The sequence below is a fragment of the Podarcis muralis genome, chromosome 13 (assembly GCF_964188315.1).
Source record: "Podarcis muralis chromosome 13, rPodMur119.hap1.1, whole genome shotgun sequence".
NCBI classification, from domain to species: domain Eukaryota; kingdom Metazoa; phylum Chordata; class Lepidosauria; order Squamata; family Lacertidae; genus Podarcis; species Podarcis muralis.
In genome coordinates, this window is record NC_135667.1 from 27,399,003 (window position 1) to 27,415,681 (window position 16,679).

Below are 16,679 nucleotides of genomic sequence, written 5' to 3' on the forward strand. Positions count from 1 at the left end.
CGCCTCCATCGCTCTGCTTTTTTCTTCCAATCAGCCGGTCTCTTCGGCTCCCGGATCCTTAGGCAACCTCACAGCCTTTCTTCACAAGTCCCCACTTTTCCATCTGCTCCCTAAACGGGATTGCAAAAATGGAAGCATATTTTTTCCCCGGGGGTGGTGGTCCGATCTCTCTCGGATCTCACCAGGTTGTGGATCTAAGTGTCTCGGGGTGTGTAGAGAGAGAGTTCAGTGTGTGTGTGTGTGTGTGTGTGTGTGTATGTGCGTATGTTTTTATTGCTCTTTGCTTTTGCAACACTGTAGTCAAACGAGAAGAGGGAGGAGGGGAAAGGGAAAAAAGAAAAGAGAGGAGGGGAAAACCTTGCATTTGCCACAAATCCTCTTCGCTTGGCGCTTGTAAAACGATCACAAATCACACGCACTCGATTTTAATTCCTCCTGCGACCTCCCCTTTCTTTCCTCCCCCACCTTCAAACGATTGCATCAAGAGGGCGGGGAGGGGGGGGACAGGGAAGCGATCCGAAATAAATTAAAAAATAAAAACTCGGAAGGAGCAGGAAATAGCCGCAGCGAAGGCACTAGATTATTTCTGAGAGCGGACATATTTTTGGCAACAAGCGGCTCCCCCCCCCCCGAAAAGGTGCCAGTTTCCCTGCCTTGTAAACAACGGGGAAGGGAGGGGAGGAGGAGTTTGTGACTCCCTGTTGGGTATTGACACTAATCTCGGTGTTGTTTTCTAGCCGTTGCGTGGAAATGACACTCGTCTATAGATTTTTACAGTCAAATGCCAGGCTTCATATTTTTTTGTTCTCCCTCCCTCCCTCTCTTTCTCTATAATCTAATTTTTTCCAGCTCCACCTTTGTTGTTAAGGGCGTCATCTCCGGCTGCAGCCAATCACCTGCTTTCAAGGTTGCCTGTCAAATTAACGCCGATTCCAATACGCAAAAGCGACTTTTACAGACAGACCCGAATGCAATTAGGAGTTATGGGTTGGAGAGGCGGGGAAGGGGGCAGAGGGAGCTAATCAACGCGCCCGCCCTCGCCTCCCCCCCCCCCAAGCAACCCGCGTTAAAAACGGGCCACCGCGGATGAGCGGCGCTCGTCTGTTCTCCGTGATGTTTTTCCAGTTGGAACCGGGAATAATTTCTCCGCTTCCCGGGATCTCTGGGATAGGGAGGCGTGTGCGTCACGTCTGCCTGTCTCTCATACAGAACATGGAAGTATGTTCTAATGAGGGGAACACATTAACAGGTAATTTATATTATAAGGATAAGTTTTGGAATTTAAAATGACAAACCCCCAAACCCATTTTGAATCACGAGACCCATCCATTTGGACCCTTCGCTGCCCACCCTGAATCGTACTGCGTTTTGCTTTTACTTCCTCCATTTTCCCTAGCTGTTGGGAATGAGCAAGTGTGTGGAGATTTGAGCATCTGTGCAGTAGCTTTTAAATATGTACCTGCACATTTACTGCAAACTAAATCCCAGTCAGTTCAAGGTAAACTTTCTGTTTACCCTGACCCCTTTGTACCTACTGTAAAAGGCTGACAATGCAGTTTGCATATGTCTACTCAAGATGCGTGCTCCACTGAGTTCAATGGGGCTTACTCCCAGGTAAGTGTGGTAAATAATGTAATATATATGTTGCAAACCGTTGTAACAAAGTATTTTTTGAGATAGCAACTTTTGTGCATGGATCAAGTTTTATAGAGGGCACTTATCATATTTATGATTAATTTGTATTCATGCTTTTAATGTTTTTGTTATGTTTTCTAATATATATTTGGAAAAGCCCAACGTCATGGGAATACATACGTATTGATTGTCATGAGTGTGACAGTGAAGATAATAGAAAAGTAGAATTGTAGAGTTGAAAGCATCATCTAGTCCAACTCTCTTCAATGTGGGGCTGGAACCCATGAATTTGAGATTATGTCTCATGCTCTGCCCACTCGGAACTGAGCTATCCCAGCGGCATAAGATATTGCTCCCATCTCCCCCCTCTGCAGCAAATCGTTTTGTTATCGTTGCTTTGAGAATATTCTGTTATGCTGCATTTTTGCCATTTTACGGAGAGCAGCTCATTTTTGCTTCTCGCTTGCTGCTAAATGTAAATTCTGTTGGGAGTGGGCTTGCTTCTTCTACCCTTGCCGCTTTACCACGTTGCAGATGAGAACACACAGGCTGCCACGTGGGCATCCCTATAGTATACTATATAATACAGCATGGGTGAGGAAATGCTAGGCCGGGGACCAAATCTAGCCCTCAGGCCTCTTCTATAGGCCACACCCCTCACCACCCTACTTCCTACCTTCCTTGAATGTTCTTGCCTGCCTGAAATGTGTCCGTAAGCTCTGATAATGCATCTTGGCAGATTGGGTGGGGAATTGAGAGGGGTGTGTGCTGCATGTTCATAGAAACTACCCTGGTGTACAAAGGTAAATTTCACATCTCTGGCTCCTCACACTTTGGCCTCTGGCCCCACCTACAGCTGCCACATGGCTCTGGGCCATTTTCTCAGACAGCAGCAGGTCCCCGAGTTTGAAAAAAGGTCTGCACCCCAACTGTAAAATAGACAGTGATGGATTTTTCAACACTTTGTGTACATAGCAATAAACTTTCTGCTGCACTTAGGTGTGGTGAGGTTTGCTGAGTGCTTTCTATCACTACCACCCCTACTTCCATTGATGAGGCACTGCTCAGGGCCAGGGGCAACATGTATTTATTTATTTTATTAACCTGTTTTTACATATATAAGAAAACTTTAAAAAAAAAAAAAGTCCACATACAGGTAAACAAATACCTGTGTGGATGCTCATAATGGACCTCAGATTTCCTGAATTTAGGGAAGGTGGGGAAGTACTAATTGAGGAGAGCTGACAGCAACACACACTGCAAATGCGCCCCATCAAGCTTCACCCACTAGTGTAGATGGCAATTGAGAGTGCTCAGGTGTGGACGGAAGTGGACACAGAAAAGTCTGGTCTGTGCAACTCGTGCACATTTAGCAAGCCGGTTTGTATGCAGCCCTTTTGATAGTTTGCTTCCTACTGGGGACTCACATGACTGAATGTTCTCCCATACATAAATGTTAACTTGCACGTGATGGACTTAAACGTCGGTGGAAAAGCAAAGTCAGAAACTGCCCTGCAGAATTTCTTTTATACGATGGAGCATTCAGTTCTTTGAGCCACACATCCCTTGCAGTCTGACATGGTGCGGCGGCCTAGATCCAGGCTTACCACCTCAAAGAGGGTGGTAACTTCTGTGGGGCAGAAGTTGGAGAAGCTGTGAGCCTCCAAAGGTTGTTAGATCACAACTTCCATCATTCCCCAAGTCTAAGGCTGCCATTCTAGCCAGGGCACCACACACTCTTCACCTCCTCTTCCTTTCCTTTTTCCTTTTTCTTTTTTCTTCCTTCAGCCCACCTGCACCACAACCTGTTTCCTTCAATGTACCTGCCACATCAAACTGGACTGCTTTGACTGACTTCAGCTTGCCTCTTCAACCTCAATGATTTTGGCTTAGTTTTCACACTGGTGGCCAAGCTGTGCCTAGACTGTATCCCTTCAGGCGGAAGATGAAGGTTGATATGATCAAATCTCCTCTGTTTAAAAATACATAAATCCTTGCATCCAGATAACTAGCAATTCAGAAATAAGGACAGGTGATAACTCTTCCTCTCTCTTAATTTTCTGGGTGGAGGAAATGCTTTTGTCAGTATCATCAGTCTCCAAGACACACTTCTTTAGTGAGTCGACCACAGAACCTCTGTTCACACAAGAGCTGCAATCCTCAACCCAAATCTCTCCACGGATGGCTGTGCATTCTAGGTATGCTTATTTTGTTTTGCACAGTGAATAAAGCAAAACCATATGTCAATTTTTTAAAAGCCCTCCTCTTTGTGTCCTAGGGTGCCTCCAGATTATCTATATTTTTCTAGATGTATATAAAAGCATAAAGGAACTCTGTTTGTGCCTTTAAAGTGGATTAAAGCACTTTGTTGCCCCAGCACAACAAAATACACTGTAAACAAACCTCTTTGTGGTTTGGAAAGGGACAGGGAAATTAATCGAAAAGTGGGGGGTGAACGAATGATTAGGGGGAAGACCTGTTAAATCACCCTGCAAGCAAATCGGGATGAATGCTCATTTACCGTATTTTTTGCTCTATAAGACGCACCAGACCACAAGACGCACCTAGTTTTTGGAGGAGGAAAACAAGAAAAAAAAATATTCTGAATCTCAGAAGCTAGAACAGCAAGAGGGATCGCTGCGCAGTGAAAGCAGCAATCCCTCTTGCTGTTCTGGCTTCTGGGATAGCTGTGCAGCCTGCATTTGCTCCATAAGACGCACACACATTTCCCCTTTTTAGGAAGGAAAAAGTGAGTCTTATAGAGCAAAAAATACGGTACTTCTAATCACCTGTAAACCAATCAACAAATAATGAAGACCAGACATAGTTTAATTGCCACATAAGCTTTGTGCAAGCAAATCAGGATGGATGCTGAATAAACAGGCCGTCCATAGTAAATTTCTGCATAAAAGCTGTTCACCACACTTGTTCACCACCACAAGGTTGTAGAGTATATATTCATTCAACTTTGGGGACCCCTCACCTGGAATCTGAAGTGGTAACACCCATAACACAGTTTTTTGTCACCAAAAAGTGAAAACTAGGCCTTAATCTCATCCCTTCAATCAGAGTCTAACTCCATAGTTGCTTCCAGGATTAAGCCCCCTGCCCACTCACCCCACAGCATGGGGGATCCCCAACAACCTTAGTTGCCTCTCCCCTTGGATGCCAGTCCATCTGATTTGCTGAACTCATGACCAGGCTCATTGCTTTGGGGAACTGGCTGCAGCCTTGGCTGCTGGGTTAGCACTTCGCTTCCAAGCACACCACCCCGTAGCCCCCTAGGCCTTGTTGTTTGGCCGTAACAGAAAAAACTACCGATCACATTAGAAAAGGCCTGTCCCTACAAAGACATAAATCTTTCACCTTGAAGAGTGCTCACATGGACTTTAATAACAATGATAATTAACCGTATCCTGCCCCCCGACCCAGTGATTACCCGAAGACTGGTTTTGGGTTGAAAAGACAATGGACAAGGTGCTGTTTTTCTTAAAAAAAAGAAAGAAAAAGGTTTATTGCTTTTGTTAATTGTCGTTATAATCAAGAAAACAATTGTAATACAATTGGCTGAATCAGTCATCTCTAAAGTCAATCGGAGAAAAATAACATAAAGGAAATGCAGCACACAATTGCATGCAAAGCACAGGTGAAATCCTGCATTGTATTTTTTTTTAACCTAGCAAAGCAAAAAGCTATTAAAAATGAATTTTAATAAATTACAAAAGCTCATTATCACCAACTTAAAATGTGTACAACAACTAGAGATGCCAACTTTCTTCCTGAGAGGACTCCTGTGCCTTTAACACCTAGATTAAGTGGCAAATTTTTATTTTATTTTTTAAAAAAATCAGCCAGTAAAGCTTGCCATATCACTGCAATGCCACGCTGGAAAAAATGATCCATCAGTTGAGTTTCTGCCTGTCATGCAGCTGTTAAAGGCAAAGGAAACCTGCAAGACTACCCCCCCCTCCAAATGGCAACCCTAATTATAGCAGTGTGGCTTCAGGATACAATTACATAGCCCTTAGAGTTTATGTCTTTAATTAATGTAACGTGGAAATGTCGAACTTCAGCCGACACAAGCCGGTATGGTTAATTCTGTCAAGAAAGGGGGGGTCTAGTCTCAAGATTCCCCCTTCACACATGCACACACAGACACACGACATTAACTAATTAATCGGTCTGTTCAATTTACCATTTTGCTCAGATTAAAAGCTGGAATGTGTTTCTTGATTTGTTCCCCCTGAGGCTGCATAAATAAAAGACAGAAACTCCAACCAATGGTTCATCTAAGTTGGCTGCTTCTGGGAAACTCACAAGGCATGCCACAAATTGCCCTCCCTTGTAGTTTGCCCTCATTATCTAGTGGTATGCTATTGGTATATTGCCTCCAAAGATGGAGGTTCTCCTGATTTGTCGTGTCGAACATCCACTGATTGTCCTTGAATCATCAAATCCTAATAATAATAATAATAACAACAACAATAATAATAATAATAATTAATAAAAACAACATAACCAGAGCTAGCGTCCATCACTACAGCTTGTGGCAATTAGTTCCATAAATTGGTTATGCAATAGGAAGAAGAAATGCTACCGTTTGTTTCTCCTAATCCTATTGCTAATTGAATTCATGCTAACCAACCCTTAATTTGAGCCCAGGGTTCAGTCCTGGTTTATGCAAAATAGCAACGACGGGCAGAGCACTGCTGGGCATATTGCGACAGCTTTTTGCTTGCAGTGAATCACCACAGTAGCCCACGCATGCCTGTGATTTAGAAAAGTCAGGCTGCCCATTTTAAAAAAAAATTAAAATGTGGTACCAGATTTGTCTGGTCACTTTCTTTTGAGGAAGTAACCACTAAAAACACTATTTATGCTAGAACAGCTACTGCCAGCTCTGGATTCCTGTTTGTCACAACAAGTGAAGTTTTTTAAGTATCCTAAATATATTGACGGATAGCATGACATGATTTGTATATTCGAGGGGAGATGATGGGGTTGTGCATCAGACCAGTGCAAAAGGGTCTGGATCATTTCAACAGACAGGTGTAGCATTTGTTAGCCGCGTGAGGTAGAATCAGGAGGAGGAAGCTACTTGCCTGAGAGCTTATCGTTAGCTATTTGACTTGGTGGTGGTGGCAGCATGTAGGGGCCAGATGAAGGTCAGTGAGGACATATACCTTGATTTAAGGCTGCTGGCTGTTTGAAGAGAAAAACAGCACCTAGCACACAGCTTTTAGGAGGAGAGTGGAGGATAGGGAGCCCCATAAAGCAATGCATGAGATTAGCCATAAATCATTAAGCAGAGCTGCTATTGGCACATTCATGCACCACTCAGACAGGTGCATATGAGAGTCCTTGTAGCTATATGTGTATACTGTGAAAAAAATAAAATATGTACTCTGCAATAAGAATATATTCTGCAAATTTTAAATCTTGTTTGCAGGCATCTGCTCAGCTATGCTTCCCTGATACAGGTTTTCATATATTTTGGTATGTGTTACCATGCAAGGCAGGGGAGGCAAAAGAGAAAGACAGGACCTGCTGGAAGAGATTTGCAAGCATTCCCTGTATCATGAGGACTAGAATTCCTTTAAAAATTAAAAAAGTTAAAGAGTCCCGGGACTCCAGCCTGCAGAGGACAACAGATTCTGCACTTTAAACACACGCCCAGCCCTGGTTATTGTTCTCCATTAAGACAAGCTTATTTTTTTGTAGCTAATTCATACTAAAGAGAGCATTTCTCTTAAAGTGGCTTTAATAAGAACATAAAAAGCTCTGCTGCCGGATCCAGCCAAAAGCCTATGTGGTCCAGCATCCTGTTCTCACAGTGGCCAGCCAAGATGCCTGTAGGAAGCCCACAGTTAGACTCTCCTGCTATGGTGACTAATATTCAGAGGCACCAGCCTCTACTCCTGGTTGCCACCATGAGCCCTTGACAGATTTTTCTTCCATGAAGAAGTAACATGCTGTTACTTAACTGCAATGGATGCAAACAAGGCAGATTTCTTCTAGATGATGAGACATTTCTTCTAGATGATGCCTTCCAGACTTTTTAGCACCATAGTTTTAGTCCAAGTGGGGCAGGCTAGGGGGGAATTGCAAAAAAGAGTTAAATCTGGGGAGCAGCTTTCCCTTGAACCTGTTTTTTTTGGGGAGGGGGCAATGGACTTCCCCACTGTGCCAGGACATAACGTTAACTGATTTTGTTAACCCAACAGCCTTCTCGCTCAAGGAGCAGTCTTGATCCTTCTCCGCAACTGGGTGGTTTTGCCATTCCTCCATATCACGTTTCTAATCTGAGGTGATGGTTGTTGCTTCTTTCCTTTGCCAGGATGTTGATTTTCTTCACTGTTGTTTTTGTACTGTGCCTCATTTGTATGCTCAGTTTTCTGACCTAGCATCTCCCAGGTCCGAGAAAGAACATGTCACTTCTTCCCAGCTTCATTTGTGCATCTTGGTCCATTCTGACATTAGCTGTTTGACCCATCTTGAGGATATAAGTTGGATTTTCAGCATTTCTTTCCAAAACTTCATATCGATGTCAGTGGCAGAAGTACTTCCTGCCTTGGGAAGGCCGTGGGTGGGGCTTTCTGCACACAACGGATAATGCCTTACACACATGCATACACACTTGTGTGGAAACACACACACACACACACACACACACACACACAGCAGTGGGGTGACAGTTAGTATAAAAAGTGGAGTCCATGGATGCCCTTCCCATCTCCTCACAATTCTTGCATAGCTTTGATTCCCCCCCCCCCCAAATACCTTCATTGGGGAATCTATTTTCTAAATCTTTGTTAACATTTCACTACAGAACTACAGTGGCGGGTTGAAAAATATCTAAAGCATATGCAAGCTATTTAAATCCTACAAAATCCATGTTTTGTCATTTACATCTATGGGGTATTTACCAGTATGCCACTTTTGTATACTGATAAACATACATAAGGGGGAAACGTTCTCCAGATTCTGGTTTTGTTTGGGGGTTTTTGCCTGGTGTTTTGGGGGAGGGCTCTCAATTCCTTATCTGTCATAAGGATGCAGCACACTGTGTGCTCAAAGAGGCATCTGGACTTCATCATAAACATCTCGGCCTTCTGTCTCATCAAAATCCACTTCAGCATCATCGGCATCCAACTAGAAGGAAATTTGAGGAGAGATATACTGTTAGAGGTAGTCCAGCAAACAGAGCACTATTCTTGGATCTGAGAAACGTATGTCTTTCGCCTGTCAAGGATGGCTAGGTGGCCTTTGACAGTCATTACACATGAAGCTGTGTTATATATCAAAACAGGCCATTGGTCCAACTAGCCTAATACTGTCTGCTCTGACTGGCAGAGACTCTCCAAGGCCCCAGACAATGACTCCCTTTCCCTGCTGTGCTATCAAGACACAAGACATGTTCTCTTCCACATCTTGTGGTAGAGGATTCCACGGTTTAACTACGTGCTGTGTAGAGAAGTACTTCCTTTTGGATCTCCTGTATCTCAAACCCTTCCATCTCCTAGCTGTGCCATGCAAAGGAAGATCAGTAGTAATGGGCAAGCTATCAGGGAGAGGTGGCCTGCCATTAAAAGGTAAAGGTAAAGGACCCCTGACAGTTAAGTCCAGTCGTGAATGACTTTGGGGTTGCGGCGCTCATCTCGCTTTACTGGCTGAGGGAGCCGACATTTGTCCACAGACAGTTTTTCCGGGTCCTGTGGCCAGCATGACTAAGCCACTTCTGGCGAAACCAGAGCAGTGCACGGAAACGGCGTGTACCTTCCTGCCGGAGTGGTACCTATTTATCCCCCCCCCTTCCCTCCCCGTTGCAATTGGCAAGCTCTAGGCTCAGTGGTTTAGACCACAGCGCCACCCACAAATACTCAATTTGAGAAATGCCTGTAGCACGTCTAAAGCACTCCACAATTCCTTGGGACATGGTTTGAAAACCACCTCATAAAGCAGAAATGGAGAACTTCCAGGCTTCCAAGACCTTCAGCCAGCATGGTCAGTGACCAGAAATGATGGGAGTTGGAGTCTCAGCACATCTTGAAAGCCATAGGTTCCCCCTCCCTGGCATGGACAACACCCATAGCATATATGTAAAGCAGATGGCTTCTCCTAAAGGATGCTTGGAACTGTAGTTTGTTAACAGTGCTGGCAGTGGTAGCTTTGCAAGGGGTAAACTACAGTTCCCAGGATCCTTTGGGGGAAACAGCGTGCTTTAAATATATGGTGCGGATGTGACCTAATAGGGGGAAATCCAGGTTCTATAAACAAACATTTCCCACAGGGACCACTCTAAAAATCCCAAGCTGTTCCCCTGCTTCTTCCTATTTAGGCCACGCAGAGACCTGAATCAAAACCTCCTGTTGCTCAGTGAGCAGGAGGAGCCAAACGATACTTACATACTTGAGTTCAACATTGCTGAAGAAACATGGCAGCAGGTAGCGTCTTACAGGCACTGTCAGGATGAGGAGAAAAGGCAAGGCGAGGGAGGCTGGGGTGGATTTCACTACCCACAGCAAGACCAGGCACAAAATCTGTGTGAAGGTGAAGAGGTGCATCCGCAAAGGCTTTACCTTTAAAGGAAGAAGACCCAAGAAACAGTCAGAGGTGTCAGCAGTCTACCTGTCTTCCGCCTGACAACCAAGGTCTGTAGACAGATAGAAAGCATGGTTCTCAGCCGACAGCTCTGTTGGTAGAGCACGAGACCCTCGTGGGTCTGAGCCCCACATTTCTCCGCTGCAGGAGATCCTCATGGTCCCTTCCAACTCCATGATTCTACGATTCATGAAGCCCAGTTAAACCACTGAAAGTTCAGAAGCAATCCTCCTGTCAAAATAAAATGGCCAAGTCATACCATTCAGTATGCCTCAACTTTTCTCTGTGTGCATCTTCCTATGAAGCTGCCAAGCACCGATTGAGGCCATTGAAACCGCCTAGCCTGTGCTGGTTCACTCTGATTGGCCATGGACCTCCAAGGCCTCAGCACTGCTACCTAAGGCCTCTTTAGCTGAAGAGACTGAACCTGGAAGTTTCTGTATGTGATTCACATGCTGTACCCCTGAGCTACAGCCACACCTGGGGCTATTTCAGTGCATTTCTCTTTGCAACGAAGTTCTAAACTGGGATGGCGGGCCTTAATGTTACTTGGAGGCCATCGTCTGCCTCTTCTCACCAGGAAACCTTCCTTCCCCCTTCTCCTGTATCACATGGGCAGCTATGTTGTCAGATGCCCTTTTGTGCTTCATTATGACTCCCATGTCTTCTGGTTCGGTTTGAAGGCACAGAAAACAGACTCCAGAACTAAGCCATGGTGAATCCCGTATTGATCCAAGCCTCCAGCTGGAGTTAAGCTGAAATCAGGCCCCTAAGAACTCTACGATTCTTAAAATTTTAGGTTCAAGATCAGAGAATAGAATGGTCAATTGGGAAGGGGGGGGGGGAGAGAACTAAAGAGGCTGCAGCTTTTCTGGAAACTATATTTTCTGCCACAAAAGTACTTCGCCCCCTCTCTTATCCCACGAGTGACTCATTTGACAAAGCAAATATACTTTCTACATGCTCAGAGGCATCCTGAATACTTTTCAAGTTTCAGCTAGAGCCCTGACATTAACACACAGGGCCAGGTTCTACAACTGGTCACCAGGTCTACTGAAGCCTTTTAGGTATATCCATGACTATCAGAGACCCCATATGATTGTTTCAAACAGTAGGGTTCCTAGCCTGCGGGGATTTATCTGTTTCGTCCACCACAGCTCTCCCTGAACCTCCAAGCATTACTTTTTCTGATCCCCTGGGCTTACTTTTCTAACGTAAGGCACATCCGGGTAGTATTTGGGCGGCTTCAGCATGAGAAGGATTCGGTCATAAAGCTGGATCCCATTTAGGGATGTCACCCCCATGTACAGGAAGATGCCGAAGAGCACGGAAAGTGGAATGAGCTTCAGGATGGGCTCCATGAAGATGGAAAGGCCTGCAGGAGGGTAAAAAGCAATGGCACATGTTACTTAGGATGGCACGCCTTCAGCTGGAAGGTGACACCAATGGAGCACTCCTCCCCAATTGGAAGACACACAAAGAACAATCACCACCCAGCAGTTGCTATACTTGAGCAAGCCAACTGTCCATCTGGCTCTCTGTTCTGTCTACCAAGAGTTACAAGTTAAGATACCACAGCAGAACTTGATGGCAATAATTAATCCCCTGTTCATTATTTCCCCAGCATCTGGTTGACCACAAACTTGACATGAGCCAACAGTGTGACGCGGCAGCTAAAAAAGCCAATGCAATTCTGGGCTGCATCAATAGGAGTATAGCATCTAGATCAAGGGAAGTAATAGTGCCACTGTATTCTGCTCTGGTCAGACCTCACCTGGAGTACTGTGTCCAGTTCTGGGCACCACAGTTCAAGAAGGACACTGACAAACTGGAACGTGTCCAGAGGAGGGCAACCAAAATGGTCAAAGGCCTGGAAACGATGCCTTATGAGGAACGGCTAAGGGAGCTGGGCATGTTTAGCCTGGAGAAGAGGAGGTTAAGGGGTGATATGATAGCCATGTTCAAATATATAAAAGGATGTCACATAGAGGAGGGAGAAAGGTTGTTTTCTGCTGCTCCAGAGAAGCGGACATGGAGCAATGGATCCAAACTACAAGAAAGAAGATTCCACCTAAACATTAGGAAGAACTTCCTGACAGTAAGAGTTGTTCGACAGTGGAATTTGCTGCCAAGGAGTGTGGTGGAGTCTCCATCTTTGGAGGTCTTTAAGCAGAGGCTTGACAACCATATGTCAGGAGTGCTCTGATGGTGTTTCCTGCTTGGCAGGGGGTTGGACTCGATGGCCCTTGTGGTCTCTTCCAACTCTATGATTCTATGGTTTTCAAGATGTCACCAAGCATGGGGGTTGCACCACTTCTTATCATGGCTAGTAGACCTAGTAGCCACCTCGATGGCTTTATCCAGTTCTTCTCAAAATAAACTTACTCCAGAGACTATCAGAACATGGCAATGAGATCCACGGGTGAATTAAGGATTTGTGAGAACAGGTATTTCCTCAAGGGCATTCATAAATCTGCTACCTATCAAGTCCAGCAGATTATTCATACTAGTTTGAAACTGAACCCATAATTTCCCCCTCTTTCATCCAGCCCTTCCACGCCTCTTTCATCCAAAGCTGGACAGTGCCAAGCTACAAGAGGCAGGGCAGAAACTGGGGGTGGGGATGCTTTCCCAGTGTCTGCCCCATTCATATATAACCACAGGGTAAACCTGTGGCCCTCCAAATGTTCTTGGACTCCAAGGCCTATCAGCTCAAGCCGATATGTCCAGTAGTCAGGAAACATGGGAGATGCAGTCCAACAACACAGGCAGGGTCACAGGGTTCCCACGCTTGATGTATAAAGCGAGTGATAAAGTTTTCGGTGAAAAACGAGAGCTGGGTTGAGAGAAAAGTGCCTAAGTGGAAGCAAAGGAGTGCAGGGCAGTAAGGTGAGGGATGTTCAGCTCTTCTCATCTCTCTACGTTCCTTTCAATGGGAAAATTAGACACCTTGCCACACCCTGCTTTATGAGAGAACAGAGAAGAAATAGGAGCAAACATGCCTGCCCAAAGCTATATGGCAGCTTAGGGCCATATCAGGATCACTTGGCAACTGCGTTGGTAACCTTGAGACTGGATAACTGCAACACACTCAATGTGGAGCTGCCGTTGGGCCTAGTCCAGAAGCTCCAGGCAGAATGTAGCAGTGACACTGTTGATGGGAACAGGCACCTGAGAGGAACTTCTGCTGCCTATATGCTACTGGGCTGGATTCAAGGCGTTGAAATACAAAGCCCTGAACAACTTGGCTCCAGGAAAACCTAAGGAACTCCTGAGCTCTTTACATCACTGAGATCAACCAGAGGAGCACTGTTACTTATTATTTGCATTTCAGAGACCTGACAGGTGGTCAACTACAAATCAGGCTTTTAGTGTCACCAATCCCATGTTAATGGAACACTCTTCCAGCAGAGATTTGGGAAGCGTCCTCATTTTTTTACTCTCAGGCATCTTTTGAAGACCTTTTTATGCGGATAGGCCTTTGCAGCTGTTTAAATTTTTGTTAGCCACTCACCTTTTTTTACATTAAAATTATTATTTATTAAATTGATATGCCACCCTTCACCTGAAGAGCACAATATTAAAAACCCAATAGTATTACAGCACTAACAGCAGCAATATATAATCATGTATCAGAGAGGTGCCTTCAGTATTGCCTAGTTGGTGTCTGCTCTTTCAACAGACCTCATAAAATATTTATCAGTAAACCTTTTTTGTCATTTATGAATTAGTTTTTATTAAAGATATTCTTGTGTTAGCCACTCACCGTAATAATTATCTGTATTTTTATTTTTTTTAGATCGTATTCTACATTTCAACATTGTACACCTCCCTGATATTTCATGAGATAGCAGTATAAAAATACTTATTTTGTAAGTAAATAATATCTACCTTGATCCCTAGACACCCCCAGAATTGGAATCTGCATCAGAAGAACTCACCTACAAGAATGGCCACCAGCAAGCCAGTGATCCTTTGCTCCTTGACTTCCTGGACATGGGCCTTCTCCCCTGGGACTGTAGTCTTGGACATCACCGTCAGGGCATTAGCATGTGTGACAGTCCTCACTGTGGTGGCACTGAGCCAAGGTGCGCCGAAAAGGGGTGCGATACCCCCCAAGCCAACAATTAGAAGCAGGTCTAGATGGAAACCTGAACCCTTCACCAGCTTCCTTTCAGGTTTGCTCACAATCAGCCTGAAGAAGAATAAGAAGAAGGGGGCAGGGAGGAAATGAAGAAGAAAGTGGGTTGTGGGCAGCTAAATCCTACATAGAGAGTAGAACCACGGAAATTAATAGTTTACCCATGCCCATTATTTCTAATGGGTCAACTCTGGGTATGACTAGCATTGGATACAACCTAATATTTATTTGACATGATTCTATGACAGATTGGACATCCCAACAACCGTGATATAACTAAGCATTGCTACCAGGTGACAACTCAAAAGTGGCATCTGCGTACAGGGACATTGATAGGGGCTGGCTCAAATGTCCTAAGCTTTGGGTCTTTTATGCCAGTGAGACTTGTATTTGCCCAGAGGCACATACAACAGCTGGGTGGAGAGGGGAAGGTAGTGCATGCGTGTGTGAGAGAGTGATCCTGTTTTCTTTTTAACATGCCCATAAGAAGCATTTATTGCCAAAGCAATTCAGGTGGGATGGAGGTGTCCAATTCACATATAAGTATACTGGGTGTAGAAAATCACATTGGCATGCCATAGCTCAGAGTAAGCCCTCACAGCAGGAGACAAAGCTTGTTTTTCTTCTCTGAGTTACGTTTGCAGCTATGCTTATAAATTAGCATATGCAAATGTTATTCAAATCTGTATTGGTGTCTGCTCTTTCAACAAACCTGATAAAATATTTAGCAATAAACCTTTTTGTTGTTTATGAGTTCGTTTTTATTAAAGAGACAGCTTTCCAGGTCATGTGGCCAGCATGACTAAACTGCTTCTGGCACAATGGAACACCGTGATGGAAGCCAGAGCGCACAGAAACGCCATTTATCTTCCCACTGCAGCGGTACCTATTTATCTACTTGCACTGGCGTGCTTTCGAACTGCTAGGTTGGCAGGAGCTGGGACAGAGCAACGGGAGGTCACCCTGTCGTGGGGATTCAAACCGCTGACCTGATCGGCAAGCCCAAGAGGCTCCAGTGGTTTAGACCACAGCACCACCTGTGTCCCAAGTACCTAGCAACACCCTCACTGCAGTAGATACAAAACTTGACCCTTGTGGCTGCTTTTCTTTCCAATACACTCTCCAAATTCCTTACGTGGTGATCTGTGACTCCAAGAAGATGAGGATGAAGACCAAGAGGGCTGGCACAACGGAAGCGAGCGCCATCCACCAGGGAAACATCCCAAGTTCTCCAAGTGGATGAACAAACCAGCTCCTTGCTGGATGGGTGGTATCAAGGCCTTTGGGGACTTTCAGTTTCTGTGAGGAAACAAGCAAAATGAATACGGATGAACTCTAGTTCTGTTGGCCCCCAGTGCAGGAAGCGCCACATTATTTTATGCTGACAACCCCAGACAGGAAAGTGAGCCAGTGCTCATTTTTTCTGCTCGGAAAGGATATCAAAAACTGGAATCCACTGGACTTAGACAGAAGGAAGGAGAGGGTGCTACTGATAGTGACCAGCTACTCACCTGACTATAGGTGGTTTCAATAAAGTAGTCTACCAATGCCATGAGGAAGATGGCAATAGGGACACCAAAGTCACCAATCACACGGCGGATCTGTCAAAAAATAAGAAGAAAGAACCACATTAATTCAGCAATATAGGGCCGGAGGTGAGAGGTGAATAAGACCAGCTGTATCTTTGAAAATGAGATAGAACAGAGGTTCTCAGCTACCAGGGCAGGCATCCACACTGACCCTGGAGACAAAGGAAATATAACTAATTCAGTTTTAAAAGTTTTGATCTGATTATGAGAAATATGACCTTCCCCTTCAAACATGCGAACAGTGTGGAACTTAAAAAAAACCCGGTAATACTGCCAGAGACTGTTTTTGTTGGGTGATTTACAGACCTCAATGTTGATAAGGGAATGTTTAGACTCAGCTTAAAAGGGGGACAAACTAAGAAACTGCACCAGCAACCCTTTAGTCATATATTGTGACTGATACACTGGGCTGTGCATATTCTGCAGTCAAAACAATTTCATACCACAGCTGCACCAAATTCTGCAAGTCATATTCGGCTGTTCTGTCAGCATGCTTTTAATTTTGGTGATTTTAACGTTCTGTAATGTGTTTTGATGTTATATATGGCCCTGGGATCATTTGATAAAGGGCAGTATATAAATTGAATTCATCATCGCCATCATCATTTTGCATTTTAAGCACATTTGCTTACATTGGTAAAATTTATGCTACTTCTTTGGTAGGCTACAGCACAATGTTACGCATTTTTAACTGGAAGTTAAATCCCACTGGG

General features: G+C 44.6%; 1 protein-coding gene and 1 long non-coding RNA gene across 6 annotated transcripts in view; one reads left to right on the top strand and one right to left on the bottom strand.

Annotated features, from left to right (window-relative positions):
* Positions 1-286: 286 nt before the first annotated feature.
* On the top strand, positions 287-15,127 carry LOC144325118 (uncharacterized). The gene is made up of 2 exons (XR_013390403.1): positions 287-1,249; positions 14,140-15,127. It is a non-coding gene; the product is annotated as an uncharacterized LOC144325118 (long non-coding RNA).
* SLC4A1 (solute carrier family 4 member 1 (Diego blood group)) overlaps positions 5,117-16,679 on the bottom strand; it is a 46,906-nt gene continuing 35,343 nt past the window's right edge. For all 5 annotated transcript variants that reach the window (XM_077917245.1, XM_028701763.2, XM_077917246.1 and 2 more), the window contains 6 exons: positions 15,889-15,978; positions 15,513-15,676; positions 14,178-14,431; positions 11,442-11,611; positions 10,041-10,214; positions 5,117-8,787 (listed from right to left, as the gene is read on the bottom strand). In XM_077917245.1, the coding sequence (XP_077773371.1) occupies positions 8,707-8,787; positions 10,041-10,214; positions 11,442-11,611; positions 14,178-14,431; positions 15,513-15,676; positions 15,889-15,978 (933 nt within the window). In that variant the 3' untranslated portion in view covers positions 5,117-8,706. The remainder of the gene's footprint in view (positions 8,788-10,040; positions 10,215-11,441; positions 11,612-14,177; positions 14,432-15,512; positions 15,677-15,888; positions 15,979-16,679) is intronic.